Source organism: Python bivittatus, unplaced genomic scaffold (assembly GCF_059951505.1).
Source record: "Python bivittatus isolate LINGU-HERP-01145 unplaced genomic scaffold, Pbiv_v1 ctg000700_np1212, whole genome shotgun sequence".
Lineage (NCBI taxonomy): Eukaryota > Metazoa > Chordata > Lepidosauria > Squamata > Pythonidae > Python > Python bivittatus.
Window position 1 is genome coordinate 49,842,060 of NW_028277098.1, and position 14,825 is coordinate 49,856,884.

General features: G+C 42.6%; 1 protein-coding gene across 1 annotated transcript in view; it reads left to right on the forward strand.

The window, feature by feature from the left end:
- The window catches only part of PTCH2 (patched 2), a 63,326-nt gene that overhangs the window by 37,583 nt on the left and 10,918 nt on the right, over positions 1 to 14,825 (forward strand). The window contains exons 7-18 of the mRNA XM_088153764.1: positions 4,753 to 4,874; positions 6,274 to 6,421; positions 7,130 to 7,261; positions 7,380 to 7,535; positions 8,196 to 8,288; positions 8,405 to 8,530; positions 9,006 to 9,124; positions 9,574 to 9,976; positions 11,004 to 11,316; positions 12,165 to 12,307; positions 12,596 to 12,776; positions 13,000 to 13,283. Of these exons, the coding sequence (XP_088009890.1) occupies positions 4,753 to 4,874; positions 6,274 to 6,421; positions 7,130 to 7,261; positions 7,380 to 7,535; positions 8,196 to 8,288; positions 8,405 to 8,530; positions 9,006 to 9,124; positions 9,574 to 9,976; positions 11,004 to 11,316; positions 12,165 to 12,307; positions 12,596 to 12,776; positions 13,000 to 13,283 (2,220 nt within the window). The remainder of the gene's footprint in view (positions 1 to 4,752; positions 4,875 to 6,273; positions 6,422 to 7,129; positions 7,262 to 7,379; positions 7,536 to 8,195; positions 8,289 to 8,404; positions 8,531 to 9,005; positions 9,125 to 9,573; positions 9,977 to 11,003; positions 11,317 to 12,164; positions 12,308 to 12,595; positions 12,777 to 12,999; positions 13,284 to 14,825) is intronic.

Below are 14,825 nucleotides of genomic sequence, written 5' to 3' on the forward strand. Positions count from 1 at the left end.
GGGAGGGAGTCATTTAATCCATTTTCCTATGTTGTTTTCCCCGGTTTAAATTGTTTTTCCTCATAAGAAGCTGCTGTTCAGAGGACAGTCACTTTGGAGAAATCTGTTTTGATAGTGACATCTATATTCAGTCAGGGTAATATCCCTGTATTTTGACAATATATAAAGACAATTCCTGAGCATTTAACAGATACTGATTTTTATTCTCTCTGCTTCTCCATTTGTACTGATAATTGTTATTGTTATTTTTTAAGTTTTTTGTTTGTTTTGTGGTATTTTAATTATCATTTCCTGATGTTTGTTGTTGGAGATTAAGTACAAGACTTAATTCGATACTAATCCAGAATTGTGTCAAACTGGGCCAGATAAGCTAATGTTTTAATGGGCAATAATCGGCTTCTATTATCTCCTTTTAAACCTGACTGCCAGGTGGCATAGGCCTCTCTCATAGTCTCAATATTCTCATGCATGCTCCAAATATTGGAAAGTCATTGTCACTACTTTTATTGAGAGACAATTTGTTTGAAGTTATGGTGGCGCTGAACGAAGGGACTTACAACTAGTCCCCATAGTTACTGCTGTTGCAGCACCCCTGTGGTCACGTGAACAAAATTTGGCACTTGGCAGCCCGCCTGCACTTATGACCACAGGAGGCTTCAACTCTCCCCATCTGCCTATCCTCCCCATCTATGCCCTTCTGCCACCCTGTGCTCTGCCGCCCCAACTGATCTTCACTGCCCAGCCTGGCCTGGCCTTTCACAAGGCAGCTACTGGCCACATGAGGCTTTCTTCCCCAGATTGCGCACGGTGGTTTCCTCATGAGACCTGGAGCGAGAAGATGGCAATGTCAGCTGGCATGCTGTAGTGCAGGGAGGCAGGGGTCTCAGAGTGGAGGGTGGCAAGGGCAACTGTGGCCGGGACTGGGCTGGGCTGGGGTGGCTGCAGCTTCCTGGGACATGGCAAACAGCCCCAGAGCCACACGGTTCTGGAGCTGCTTGCTGCTGCACAAGGCAGGGTGCAGGACAACCAAAAGAGCAGAGATGGGAGGCAGATAGGCGGGTGGGGAGAGTTGGAGGCAGTCCCTTACCTTACTGAGGCTCAAGGCTGAGAGGGACTAAGCCCAGAATGGCTTGGATTGGGTTGGGTCCTCAGCTAATTACTGGCAGAATTTGCTTAACAACTGCAACAGGGAGTGTCAGGATTGCTGTCATTAACTGATGCGGTCACATGACACCTTGCTTTATGATCGCATCATTTAGCAATGGAAATTCCAGTCCCAATTGTGGTCATAAGTCGAGGACTACCTGTATGACTGGATCTGAGAAGATGCAGCAAGATATTACAGACCACACTCAAAAAGAATATACAGGTAATCCTCGACTTATGACAACAACTGGGACTGGAACTTCCATCACTAAGTGATGCAGTCATTAGGTAAAACATCACATGACTGCACCACTCAGCGACAGCAGTTCCAATAGTTCCAGTTGCAGTCATTAGGCCGGGACAGCACCATCGTTAGGCAAGTACCTCACGCTTCTCCTGCCCTGGCACACTCGCTTTCACTTCAACTCCCCCCACCTACCTATCTCCCCCCCATCTCTGTCCTTTTGGCTGCCCTGCACAGCGACACTCCTCAGTGGCAGCGGCAGCAGTGCTGGGGCTGAATTAGAGGCCTGGGGCCTTCAGCAAGCATGCAATTTGGAGAACAGCATGAGTGGCCTCAGGAAGAAGGGCTGGCATGGCCAGCAGATGCCTTGCATAAGGCAGGCTGGCACGCCTTGTCAGCAGCAGGAGGAAAACAGTGAAAGTCACCTGGGCGCAGCAGGGCCTGCAGAGCGCAGGGCGGCAGGGTGGCTGGGGCTTTGTGCTGTAGTGTTGGGATGGCTGGCTGGGGCACAGGACTTGAGGCCACACCCAGTGCTGGCTGCGCTGGGGCTAAAGTAGAGACCCGGGGGCGGTGGCAGCTGGCTGAGACTGCTGAAGGCCCTGGGTCTCCAATTTAGCCCCAGTGCTGCTGCTGCCATCAAGAAATGTTGCTGTGCAGGGCACCCAAAAGGGCAGAGATGGGGGGGAAGATAGGTGGGTGGGGGGAGTTGAAGCACCCCTGCAGTCATAAGTGTGATTGGGCTGCCAAGCATCCAAATTTTGATCACGTGACCGCAGGGGTGCTGCAACAGCCATAACTTTGGATGCCAGTCATACGTTCCTTTGTTCAGTGCCGTCATAACTTGAGTTATGTCACCATCATAAGTTAGGAACGAATGGTCTTAAGTCGAGAACTACCCGTGGAATACTTTGAGGAAAGGATGCAAAAGTTGCCATCTGTGCAAAGAATTTAGAAATATGTGATGAATAGAAATACAGTGAATATAAATTAGGAGCAAGAAGTTGAAGATTGGCATTCTTTTGATAAATAAAGCAAAAAAGTAAGAATAATCAGTTGCTTAAAATAAACTACCCAAATAAAAGGCAGGTCTATTTTTTATGCCATTCCCAGCCTCTGCTACAAGATAACTGCAAGGTACACATTAAGTAATATGATGTGAATATGAAAGAAAGTGTACATACTGGATTTATGTAGAGATCATTCTCTCAGCTGAGTGGAGGGGAGAATAAAGTAGATGAACTCACAAAATTCATTATCTTATATATGTTTGTATGAAACAATATGGTAGCTTCTTTAAGGCTAGAGACCTTAAAGAAGCTATGTGTGGCCCAACAGACTCAACTAACTGTGGGGTCCCCCATTTCATTAGCTTTGCCCTCCTGTATTCAGGGTATGGGGAGGCCAAATAAAAGAAGCAGAATGCATGGCCCTGTGCCAAGGAGGCTCAGGCTGAACTGATAGTGCTGATTCAGGCAGACGTAGTGCAAGTGCTGACCAGCAGGTGGTCATAGTTGGAATGTGTCCCAGAACAGATGGCAGCATGGCAGCTTTTGGAAAGCAGAGGAGGAGGGAGCAGCCTGCGAACACAGACATACACACAGACAGGGAGCCCATGTGACGGAGGGCCAGCACAGGGAGTGGGAGGATGGGATTGCAGCCATAATTCCACATTTCCTGGCTTGAAAGCCAGACTGTTATCATTATGGCTATCCAGTTTCTCTTTTTTCCACCACAGAAAAAGGAAAGAGATGCCTTTAGGATTGAAAGAAATACCCAGTGTGCTGGTAGTCAAGCCTGTGTGGCTCTGTATACGTGTGCACGTGCACAGAAAGAAGATTTTATATTTAGAATGATTTCTGACCAAATACAGTAGGCATTTATTTGCTCATCTTTTGCAGTCATAGAAAACCAAAATAATCCTGTAGAAGTTCCTGACATGATCACTAGAGCTTCTTATATTTCTTTATTTTGGTAAATATAATCCAGTGCTGATTTACTTGGATTTGTTTGTTTGTCCAGTCAGGTGCTCTGTTGTTTTCATTGCTGAGCGTATGGAAAACCTGCTAGGAGATGGAATAGATAGATGGTAGATAAAGGTATGAGTAGTATGGTTTTAGAAGGTCTTTCTGGCAAACAGGTCCAGATCCCCACTCATCCAAAAGGCTCATGGAATGATACTGGACCAGACAACCCTAGACTTTCAACCTAATTTGCTTTTGTTATGAAGCCAAATTAGCCTACTTTCTTGTTAGGAAGTAAATTCATATATAGTTTCTTGAGGTCTTTGGAGGAAAGGTGAGATATAAATGTGAGGAAATAAACATAAATTCTACTGTTTGTTTGTGTTTCTGCCTCTCTCATTGCTTGAGGCTTGCCTTGTGTTTCTGGCTGCATGTATCTATATATGGTTTGCATTATTGCATTCAGAATGATTCACACATATTTTCAAATGAGGGAGCTATGCTGCTTTTGAGTTGTCATTTTCACTGAAATAATTAGACCAGGACGATTTGTATGGAGCATTGTCACATAAAAACTTGTAACATGAAGGCCTCCTTTCCTCTGCTTGTGGGGTTTGGGAAAGATAGTCTTTTGGAGAGGGTGTATTCCTGCAGTGCCCTTATCATCAAGAAAATGGACATCCAAAGTCATTGTTGAAGGGACAGCTTAATGTACATCCAAATATTGCCCCCGGATTATCATGTTACTTTTCCCCATAAAAATGGGAGACAATCAAGACACATACTGAGGGACAGCACTGATCTTCTGTTAAGCCTGCTGACTGCCCCTGATGATCCCAGCTATTGAGAATTAGGCCTGCTGCTATTTCTGTAACCTCACATCAGGTTATATCTATTGGTCACATCTGGATGGGAAAAATACTGGAAGAATGATGGAATGCTGTAAATAACACAGTTCTTGTATCAACTGAGAAGAAACTGTCCAGAAGGATTTGTAATGTACAAAGTGCTTCACAATCCCTCTGACATTATTTTACTATTTTATTTCCACTTTAAAAAACTACGAAGTTTTTACTCTCCCATAAGCCCAGTTTGATATTCTTTCTTTTAGGTTTTGCTGCCTGTCATAATTCCTTGGTATATTTTATATCTGACATTTTATATATATTTTATATCTGACAAAGAGCAACATTTACTCTTGTTTGCCATGGTAACCAGTTTGTGCACATTTGCAGCAAATAATCAGTTTTAAGCAAGACAGGGTTCCTTGGGGATTCAATGGTTGTAATAAATGAATACCTTTCAAGAGCTAGGAGAATGGGGGATAGAGAATTATCTCTTATTATAGAAAACTCTTGGTAGCATACTCACTTTGCTATCTCTTCTTTTTGCTCCTGCCAGGAACCACACATCCCTTCTGAACTCACAGGTGGCTGCCATGGTTTCTCCCAAAAATACATGCACTGGCAAGAGGAACTCATCTTGGGGGGCACAGTAAAGGATTCTCAGGGCAAACTGCAAAAGTAAGTTGGATTGTAAGCCCCTCTCTATTATTAGGAGAAGGTTTCTGACTTGGAATAAACATGACAGCTAAGGAATTCTGCCTGCAGGTCAGGTGACTTCCCTCTGCACAGAGGAAAATTAAAGATGAGGGTCAGTGCCATACAGTACTTTTGTTTTTCAAGGCAGAGAGAAGGGCATGCAGCTGGGAAATGAGTGGATGTCACTCTTCCTCCTCTACACTTTGGAATGGTGATATATTGGCCCCTGAGCCAGCATGTAACTTGATGCCTCTGAGGCTTCAGTTTCTGTGAGTGATGGGTACATGTCTATGGCCTGACCCCAGGAACAACTGGCAGGCATTTCTGAGCCATGGGATTTATGTTGATCCCTGAAGCTTGGGCTGCTGTTATCCCTTCCTTCCTGAAGCCACTACTCTCCCCAACCCCTTTCACTTGATGTGGATGCTATCTTAAAACTCAAACACCTTTTTGTAGTACTCTGAAGAGCAGATTCTAGAGGGAGCTCAAATATAGGTACATTTGAGCTTCTCAATAGAATCTGCCCTTCAGAATTGTTCCCTGTACCAACACCATTTTGGAAATTTGGTCCTCTCCCAACCACTTGTCATCCTTTGTACAATGCTGGTTCCACAGCCATTTATTGTCCAGATTACTGCTACCTAAGTATAGTAGGACACATTCTGCATCCTGGTGGGATCAGGATCATGATTGAATTTTCTCATACATTATACATGCTAGAAAGAAGTTATTGTGGATGCCATTGTCCCTGAACTCTTTCATTTCTGGCAAGACAAAGAGCTGCAGACAAATAGTTATGGAAAAGGAAAAGAATTTGAAACAAGTACTCTTTAAAGATTGCGGATGAGAAGAGAAATGGCCACTCTCATTTTAAAAATGAATGCAATAAAGTAACCAGAAGATATAAAAGCATGCTCGCTTCTTTCTTTTTCAAAGGCTCAAATACAAGTACAAGATATTCTAGAAAGTAAATCTTCTAACAGTGTCCCTTTCAGTATATGCAGGCTTGTCTTTTTGTATGGCTTGAACAACCACATGGTGAACCATATGAGCAATCATCTCCACAAGTACAAATCATAGGCCTATTTGCCATCATAGGCCATTTGGAAAGATTTTTCTTTCATTTTGCTTACAGCACTAGCCAATTTGTTTCCCATGAAAGCTGCTTGTCATTACAGCATAATTCATTTTGCATTAAATTTAGATGTGTGTATGAAGCATTTTCTTGGGCTGAAAGAAATGCTGAAAATAAACTTCTGAAAGAGCTGTTTGTGGGTGAAAGAAAACTAGAAGTCAGAGCTCCTGTCTTCTACCTCAGGCTACCTCTTTGCCTGCAGAGTTTGGGCAGAAGGAGTCTCTGAGCCAGCTTCTCTTTCTCCAGAGCTGAAGCCCTGCAGAGTATGTTCCTGCTGATGAGCCCACGACAACTTTATGAGCACTACCGGGATGACTACGAGATACACGATATCAGCTGGAGTGAGGAGAAGGCTGCTGCTGTGCTGGAGGCTTGGCAGCGGGAGTTCGTTGAGGTGAGGTGCCAACAGGGTTATTGTGGCTGTGGCACTGATGGGCTGTGGGCTGCCTGATGCAAGTATGGAATGAGAGCTGAAAAGCTGCATGCAGAACTGGGCACAAATGTGTGTCAATCAGTGACGGGGGATTATATATCATGCAAAGCTATGTTCAAATATATGTTTATAAATATAACACTTTCTGACTACTTGTGTGTGACTGCTTGTAAATACACTGAATTACATGCTAAGCAGACTTCCTTCTTTAAAAAGAAAAAAAAAGCCAATTGTTGCCCATGCTAAGATTTGGATATATGACATGTGTAGCAACATACAGGCTCATTCATGCCTAAAAATCTCTTTGACATCTTTTGACATTTCATCTAGTGATCCTAAATGCTAAGCCACTAATGGGGACTGTACAGAATGTATCTGAGAGAGACACTTGAGTGGATTCTGTGTGATGGATTCTAGGGTGGACATAACTGGCATGCCAACTGGGAGGATGTCTTTAGGAGTGATTGAGGTAGATTTTTTTTCTGGAAATGTTTCAGTTTTTGTGCAAGAAGGATAGTTAATTGAGCAATAGGTTGCTTGTAAGCATATGAGTGTGGTAGGGATGTCTGTGAAAAAGTTGACTATGCTATATGAATGTGAGCAAAACTGTAAACAGTATTTTCTTAGATACTTTTCTCTCACTGTCTCACAAATGTTGCCTCTTTCCAGCTGGCCCAGGAATCTCTGCCTGCAAATTCTTCCCAGACTATTCATGCCTTCTCTACCACCACACTCAGTGACATCATGAAGTCCTTTTCAGATGTGAGTGCCATCCGTGTGGCTGGTGGCTATCTGCTAATGGTGCGTAGCAGCTTCTTTCCATCTTTTCTTCCCTATTTATTCCACTATAATCATGGTCAATGCATATTTTCCCATTTGCACTTGTCCCCTTCCAATTTCCATTCTCATCTCCTTGCAGCTAGCGTATGCCTGTGTCACCCTGCTGCGCTGGGACTGCTCCAAATCACAAGGTGCTGTGGGCCTGGCTGGGGTTCTCCTGGTTGCCCTTTCAGTAGCAGCAGGACTTGGACTTTGCTCCTTGCTTGGAATTTCATTCAATGCAGCCACCACTCAGGTAGGCTACCACATCTGAGAGGTCCAGATTTCCTGATGAAAAATCCTTGACCTTTCATTCTCCATTGGTTTCTCTTCCTCCTATTCTGCAACATTAGTTATTCAGCCTGTTAAGATTTTTCAACATTAAGAAGCATCGAGTTGCATTTAACCTCATTATCCTAGCATGGCATTATGAATAAGTTGAGTTGTAGAGAGCATTTCAAACTCATGCTTTCTCTTGGGGCTCCAAAATTATCTTATGCTGCTTTCAGCTTTCAGAAGACTATAGCCTTTTAGCTACTACTTTCACCTTCAGAGGTGGCTGAGGAAATGTAGAAGTCAATAGATTGGTAGGGCTAAGCATTGTTATTCCCTTGCACTAAGGTCAGACCTTTTATATCCCATTTTAGGGATATCACATTTATATGCCTAAATATAAATATCCCATTTATATGCCTAAGAAGCCTCTGTTAAAGTACCTTCAAGGCAAGGATAGAAAAATATTAGGATCATTTAGTGCCTAAGCATAAAAGCTCAACTAAGCATTTATCAGAATTTCCAGTATCTACTTCCAGCCATTCCCTTTCCTGCATAGACTAAGACCTGTGTCTAATTTTGCAAAAGTTGGATAGATTCTGATCATGTCCCATTTGTTGTGCTTCCATCCTGACCTGTATAGGTGCTGCCCTTCCTGGCACTTGGCATTGGCGTGGATGACATGTTCTTGCTGGCACATGCCTTCACGGAGACTAGTCAGCATGTACCTGTCAAAGTGAGTATATTTCCCTTCTGCCTAGGTTTTGGGATCCTGTGCACTGCCAGTTGTATCCTCAGCCCTTATCCACCCACTCTGAGTTTGTGTTGTTCATTTTCACATTTCTGACCCAGGAGCGGACTGGTGAATGCCTACGGCGTAGTGGCACCAGTGTGGCACTCACCTCTGTCAATAACATGATTGCCTTCTTCATGGCTGCGCTTGTGCCCATCCCAGCGCTGCGTGCCTTCTCTCTACAGGTAAGCCCCTCTACTAGCCACTTTCATACAGTATACTTACAGAATCATAGTATCCTAGAGTTGGAAGGGACCTTAGAAGTCACCTAGTACAAGTGTAACCCCTTGCTGCCTTTCACTGCTTTTACATAAGAGCCAGATCTTTACTTCTGACTCTAGATGTTATTGCTAATGGCAGCCATTCTCCCATATGAATAGAACTACAATGGAGGGCAGAATCTCTCCTTCCATTACGTAATGTGCCCCTCAGGCTACCTGCTTGTGAAGAAAACTCTTACACAGAAGAGCAAATGAGATGCATAAAGTCATGTGCAGTTTATCCTTTAGCATCTTTGGCCTCTCCTAGAAAGCTGAATGATCTATTCACTTCAAGGGAATGGTAGTAGAATAATAGATGCTCATCTTTATAAAGAATTCCATGATTCAAGATCTTCAATGAGAACTTTGCTTTTAAAAAAAATCTGTTTGTTTATTGCAGGCTGCAGTAGTGGTTGTTTTTAACTTTGCCATGGTGCTATTCATTTTTCCTGCCATTCTGAGTCTGGACCTTCACAGGCGTGAAAACAAGAGGCTCGATATTCTCTGCTGCTTCTACAGGTATTGTCTTAGGAGTAGGGTGAAGACAAGTAATCCACTATCTTTCTGGGTACTCTGACACTTTATCTGACAAAACTGGGCTTCTGAGAGAGGAGAATGGTTTGAGAAAGCATTTAGGTACAGGAATGAGAGATCAAATTCAGGTCCAAGAAAAATGTCAAAATCACCAAAAGTCAGATGAAGAAATGGCAGCATCCAGATAATAGTTTTATCATGTCAAATGTATCTCTAAAAACAAAGGTTTAAAAATTGACACAAAAGGATAAACTATTAGGTAGGTACCATCTAAAATTATTGGGAGAGTGCTGCCCTTCCTCTTCATTCCAGAGTCTGAAAGTTATATGTGGTCAGAACTAGGAAATGTATCTTTACAGCATGAAAATCTAGGATTCTGGACCTGCCCTTCCTCTAACAGTTTTTCAATGACCTCTTCTACCTTCTACCCACAGCCTCTGTTCTGCCCGAGTCATCCAGATCCAACCGCAAGAATATGCTGATGTGAATGACAACCACGCTGCACCGACTTATCCCCATGGTCATCCAGCCCTGACAACCAGCACGCATATCACTACCACTGTGCAGGCTTTTACTCAGTGTGACTCCTCTGGGCGACATGTAGTCACTATCTTACCACCCACACAGCATGTGTTTACCACTCCCTCCACTCTCCTTCCTGCCAATCCTCTGGGGTCACAAATCTTTACTCCTGCCAGTTCTACCCGCGATCTTCTGGCACAGTTAGATGAAAGCAAAGGAGCCCAGGAGTGTGTCCCCTTGCCTTTTTGTCGATGGAATCTATCTAGCTTTGCTCGTGACAGATATGCGCCCATCCTGCTGCAGAGCCAAACTAAGGTAGGCAGCACAGAGTCACTCTCAAGAGTTTTGCAGGGCATTTTGATCTGTGTAGGAAAAAAAGACTATATCATCCTGGGCACAGTCTGCGATTCAAGGAGTTAAGCCAGCTGGGAACTAAATTTCCCTGACCATCCCAACCAACTGGAAATGATAGTTGTGTTCCTTTGCAAACAATGTATTCACTGTGTGCTTCTAACCAACTCTATATGAGTTGGTTGTGCCTTGCCAAGTCAGTCCACAAGAGGGAAATACATATCACAGCAGATCTGGATCCTTTGTACATCCAGTCAGTCAAAGATGAGAACTCCATATTTTCCCTGAGTAAATTAAGAGAAAGTGGTTAGGTTTGTTCCAGACAATCTGGAATGTCTGTTTGCTTCCCTCTGTTCAAGAAAAATGGTCAAGAATAAATAAAAATAATTATATAACTGAAGATGAATCAAATAAAACATTAAAGTGGGCCCTAATACAGGTCACTCCCTCCTTGTCTTCTAAATATGACCTTGTTCCCAAAATATTACCTATTTTAATATCACCTCCATTGAGGGGCAACTCACGCCCCTCATTTAGGCACTAGAACTTCCCACCAGGGGGCTAATCCCAACCAGCCTGCAGGCTCTTCTAAGCCTCCTCCCAGAACTAGTTGAAAAAGAGAAAGTTAAATCTAGTAAGAGGCACATTTGCAGATGCTTCATCTGGAGCATCCACCAACACAGCCATCCTCTGTACTGAAGGAGACACTACTGAAGTGGGGAGCAATGGCTCCCTCCATCTTATCTTGCATAGATTGCCTTTGGGCAGCGTAAGATGTAAAACCATGACTTTCTGCTTCATCCTGCATAGATAACTGATTACAGGGCTTCCTGTAGCATCATCTGGCCTATCATCCAACCCTGGATATAAAATTTCCAAAGAACCAAATAGGCCAAATCTCATGATAAACAACAATGAAAAAGTTGGATTATGTAAAGGAGGGTAGTGTTTGTTCACACCCATCTTGACACTTTTTTTCCTGCATTTTCAGGGAATTGTGGTAGCTCTATTTCTAGCCCTGCTGGGCCTCAGCCTCTATGGTACAACCAAGGTGCATGATGGACTCTATCTGACCGATATTGTACCCCGAGGTACAAAGGAGCATGCCTTCATTTCAGCTCAATTCAAGTATTTCTCCTTTTATAACATGTTTGTGGTAACAAATGGAGGCTTTGACTACCCAAGTTCACAGGAAGCTCTTTACAGCCTGCACCAGGCCTTTGCTGCCATCCAGTATGTAGTACGTGATGAGAATCGCCAGTTGCCAAAGATGTGGCTGCACTACTTCCGAGATTGGCTACAAGGTGAATTAATCTCTCTTTACCAACTCTCTTTTTTAGCCTGCAGTCTTTAAAGCCATCAAAAGAAATGTTTTCCATTCTCAGTGCAGTGTGTTTTGAGTATAAACCTACTGGTATTTCAGGGACAACCATGACTTTGTACTTTGTTTAACCAGATGCATCCAGGGAAGAAAAAATCAGATCTGTTTCACAGCTGCACTCAGGATAGATGTGTTCTAGGCTACTAGAAACCCTAATAGATCTTTCTCTAGAAACTTTAACCCTAGCAACATTTCCATCCGAGCTGTATTTAATATAGGAATAGTTTTTTTGTATTTTGTGTAGACATGAACTTAGGCTGGCAGTGTTTATTTGTGCACAGAAGTGATATGTGTGCATGTCCTGTTGCACACATAGGACATACACAACCACAGAGTACTTCCTACCTTCTAGAACTGAAACTCTATTCTTACAAATTAATGTTAGCATTGTTGTATGCAGGGACTGGAGGCCAGAGAATACATGCTGGAATACTTTCTTGGTAGCTAGGAAAACAGTGTTTTCCTTCTTTCCCTCATTGGTAACACCTGTTGAAGCAGTTATTGGTCATGTTGTACTGTCCTTATTTGTCTGCCAGTAAGCTGTTGGATAATAATTTTTTCACATATTCTTATATTGCTTAACTGTATCAAATAAGCCTTGTGTGTAAGAGTTCACAGTCAGTTTCTCTTCACTATTTAAATGCATTCCTATGCAACTGGGCTGAAGTTACTGTGATAAAGCATAAAGCGATGGTACTAAGAGGGGAGGTGCTAAGCATGGATAGATCTCTTGGAGAGCCCTCATTTAATTTTACATTCTGTGTATACCAGATCTACAGGCAGCCTTTGACCAAGACTGGGAAGCTGGGCACATCACCAGGGAAAATTATCGTAATGGTTCAGAAGATGGTGCTCTCGCCTATAAGCTCCTCATCCAGACAGGCAACAAGAAAGAGCCTTTCAACTTAAATCAAGTAAGCATTAAAACCAACTCAGTAAGTTGGCTGGGAGAAGAAAGTGGATAAATGAATTTATTGAACCATAAGAGCGAATCTTTAATATAGTAACAGGAGGGAGAGAATTCCTTCAAAATATATAGAGAGAAAGGTGTGTTTTCCTGCTGGCAGTTGGGGGGGCGTGTTTCTTGGAAATGAAGGTGTGAAAGGACACAGAAGATCTGCATACTTTTGGAAAAGTGAGTCTTATCCTGCCCGATAACATCTTGATCAAGCACTTCCCTCATTCTTCCATCTGCCCCACAGCTGACAACTCGCCGTCTGGTTGATGAAAATGGAATCATTCCCCCTGATATCTTTTACATCTGCTTGACAGTGTGGGTGAGCAATGACCCCCTTGGCTTTGCTGCTTCCCAAGCCAACTTCTATCCACCACCCCCGGAGTGGATCCATGACAAGTATGATGCCACCGGTGAAAATCTTCGAAGTGAGTACATATGAAAGCCCCATTTCTATTAAGCCTTGTACCACACTTAATTCTTTCAACCCAAGTCCCATTCCGTCATACCATGAAGCCGCATGAATGGAATCACATGCCTAGCTTCATAAATTGGTGGGCATATGGGCAAAGAGGACCATTAATCTTGGCCCTAGAAAAAGGAGAGGGGCAGGAGGTCACTCTTCCTGATGGCTGCCTCTGTTTCCTCTAGTCCCAGCTGCGCAGCCCCTGGAGTTTGCTCAGTTCCCCTTCTACCTCAATGGACTGCAACAGACATCGGACTTCGTGGCAGCTATCGAGAGTGTGCGTGCCATCTGCGATGAGGTGGCCCAAACACGTGGAGTATTCAGCTACCCCAGCGGATACCCATTCCTCTTCTGGGAGCAGTACATTGGCCTGCGCCACTGGCTTCTGCAGGCCATCACCATTGTGCTGGCCTGCACGTTTCTGGTGTGCACTCTGCTGCTACTCAACCCTTGGACTGCCAGTATCATTGTAAGTATTTTCATTTTCAAACACCAGGTTATTTGGGAGGAGCAGAGATGTTGAATTGCCATATCCAAACATCATCTGTTGTAGCATGTATACTGTATGTATGGTTGTCAAATTGGCTTTGCAAGATCAGTATCATTTCTAGCCCTTGTAATTCAGGGGGCAAGGTTGAAAACACATTTAGGTTAAATTGTGTGAAGCTTCGTGGGATTAGAGGACTTCTACTCTCTCCATGATTCCCCTTCTACTTACTTCTCTGCCCTACTACTCTTCCCCTTCACCCTCTGTTTTTTTCTCATCTATACAGTACTCTAAAACTTCTTATTTCTATCACAAAATACTATTCTAAACAATTCCAATTCTTCAGATACTCCATTTTTCCAACAGGAATGAATCTGAAAAATATGTTGATATAGTTTGCATTATTTATTTTGGTTGCAAAAATGGAGTATGAAATTACTGATTTTTTATTTATTTATATTTCACATTTGTCACTGCCCATCTTACTGCAGAGCGACTCTGGGCAGTTAGGGTTAGGGTTTTTGAATTTTAATAAGCAGTACGTGCATACAATTCTCTTTTTTCCCAGTAGAAATGCAAAATTATGTTCCACTTCATACATTAATGTACATACATACCAACAATATTCAGTAAATGCTCTAAGGAGCTGGGACTGCCATAGATCCACACCGCGTATATATACAGTGGAAAACCTTTGCCTGTTACCACATAAAGATTTAGTCAGTCTGTATCTTTGCAACAAAAAGCAAACATATGACTGTCATCGGTCTTCTCTGTGTATTCTGAAAGGTTTAAGTTAACATGCAATTTACCTACAAACTGATGTGCTCTAGTGTATTTGTATGCTGATCCACTCTAATAGAAGTTTGCACACTGAGTTTTTCTACTGAACCGTTATTATAGATGGATGTCTATCTGCAGCCTTGCAGTACTGCTCTTGCTTTGTCTACCTTAAAAAGTAATTGTTATTTTAAAAACTTCATTGCACTGTATCATATTCACTCTTAATTCAGCAGTTATACTCAACTGCTTATGGAAGATTGATGCCTGACAATGAATTTTATCTAACCTGTTAGATACATTGAGTATTCCTAGGCTTATTACCCTATTTTCACAATAGCTATATTTGGGGCTTTAGTATTTGTAGTTTATTAATATCCATAACTCCATGGAACATATTTTGGTAATTAAGAGCATCTGTTATCTAAAAAAGGATACTAAAGACAGAATAGCTAAATGACACAAGCATGCACACATTTAATTTTCTTTTCCTCATCTATCCTTTATATAAAGCATAAATTTTGGGGGGACAGCAACATCTTAGGTGACAGAGGAGAAATTGTAGAAATTACATATTTAGAATGTAATATGTAAAAATATGTAGAAATTACATATTTACATCCACCTATCCACTGTTTATCCAAATGGGGAAGAAAGATGAACAATGTATACAAATATTTACCACTAGCTTGGTAAAATGGTTGTCTGTTTTCTCATCTTACAGAACATCTTCCCCAGCCATAT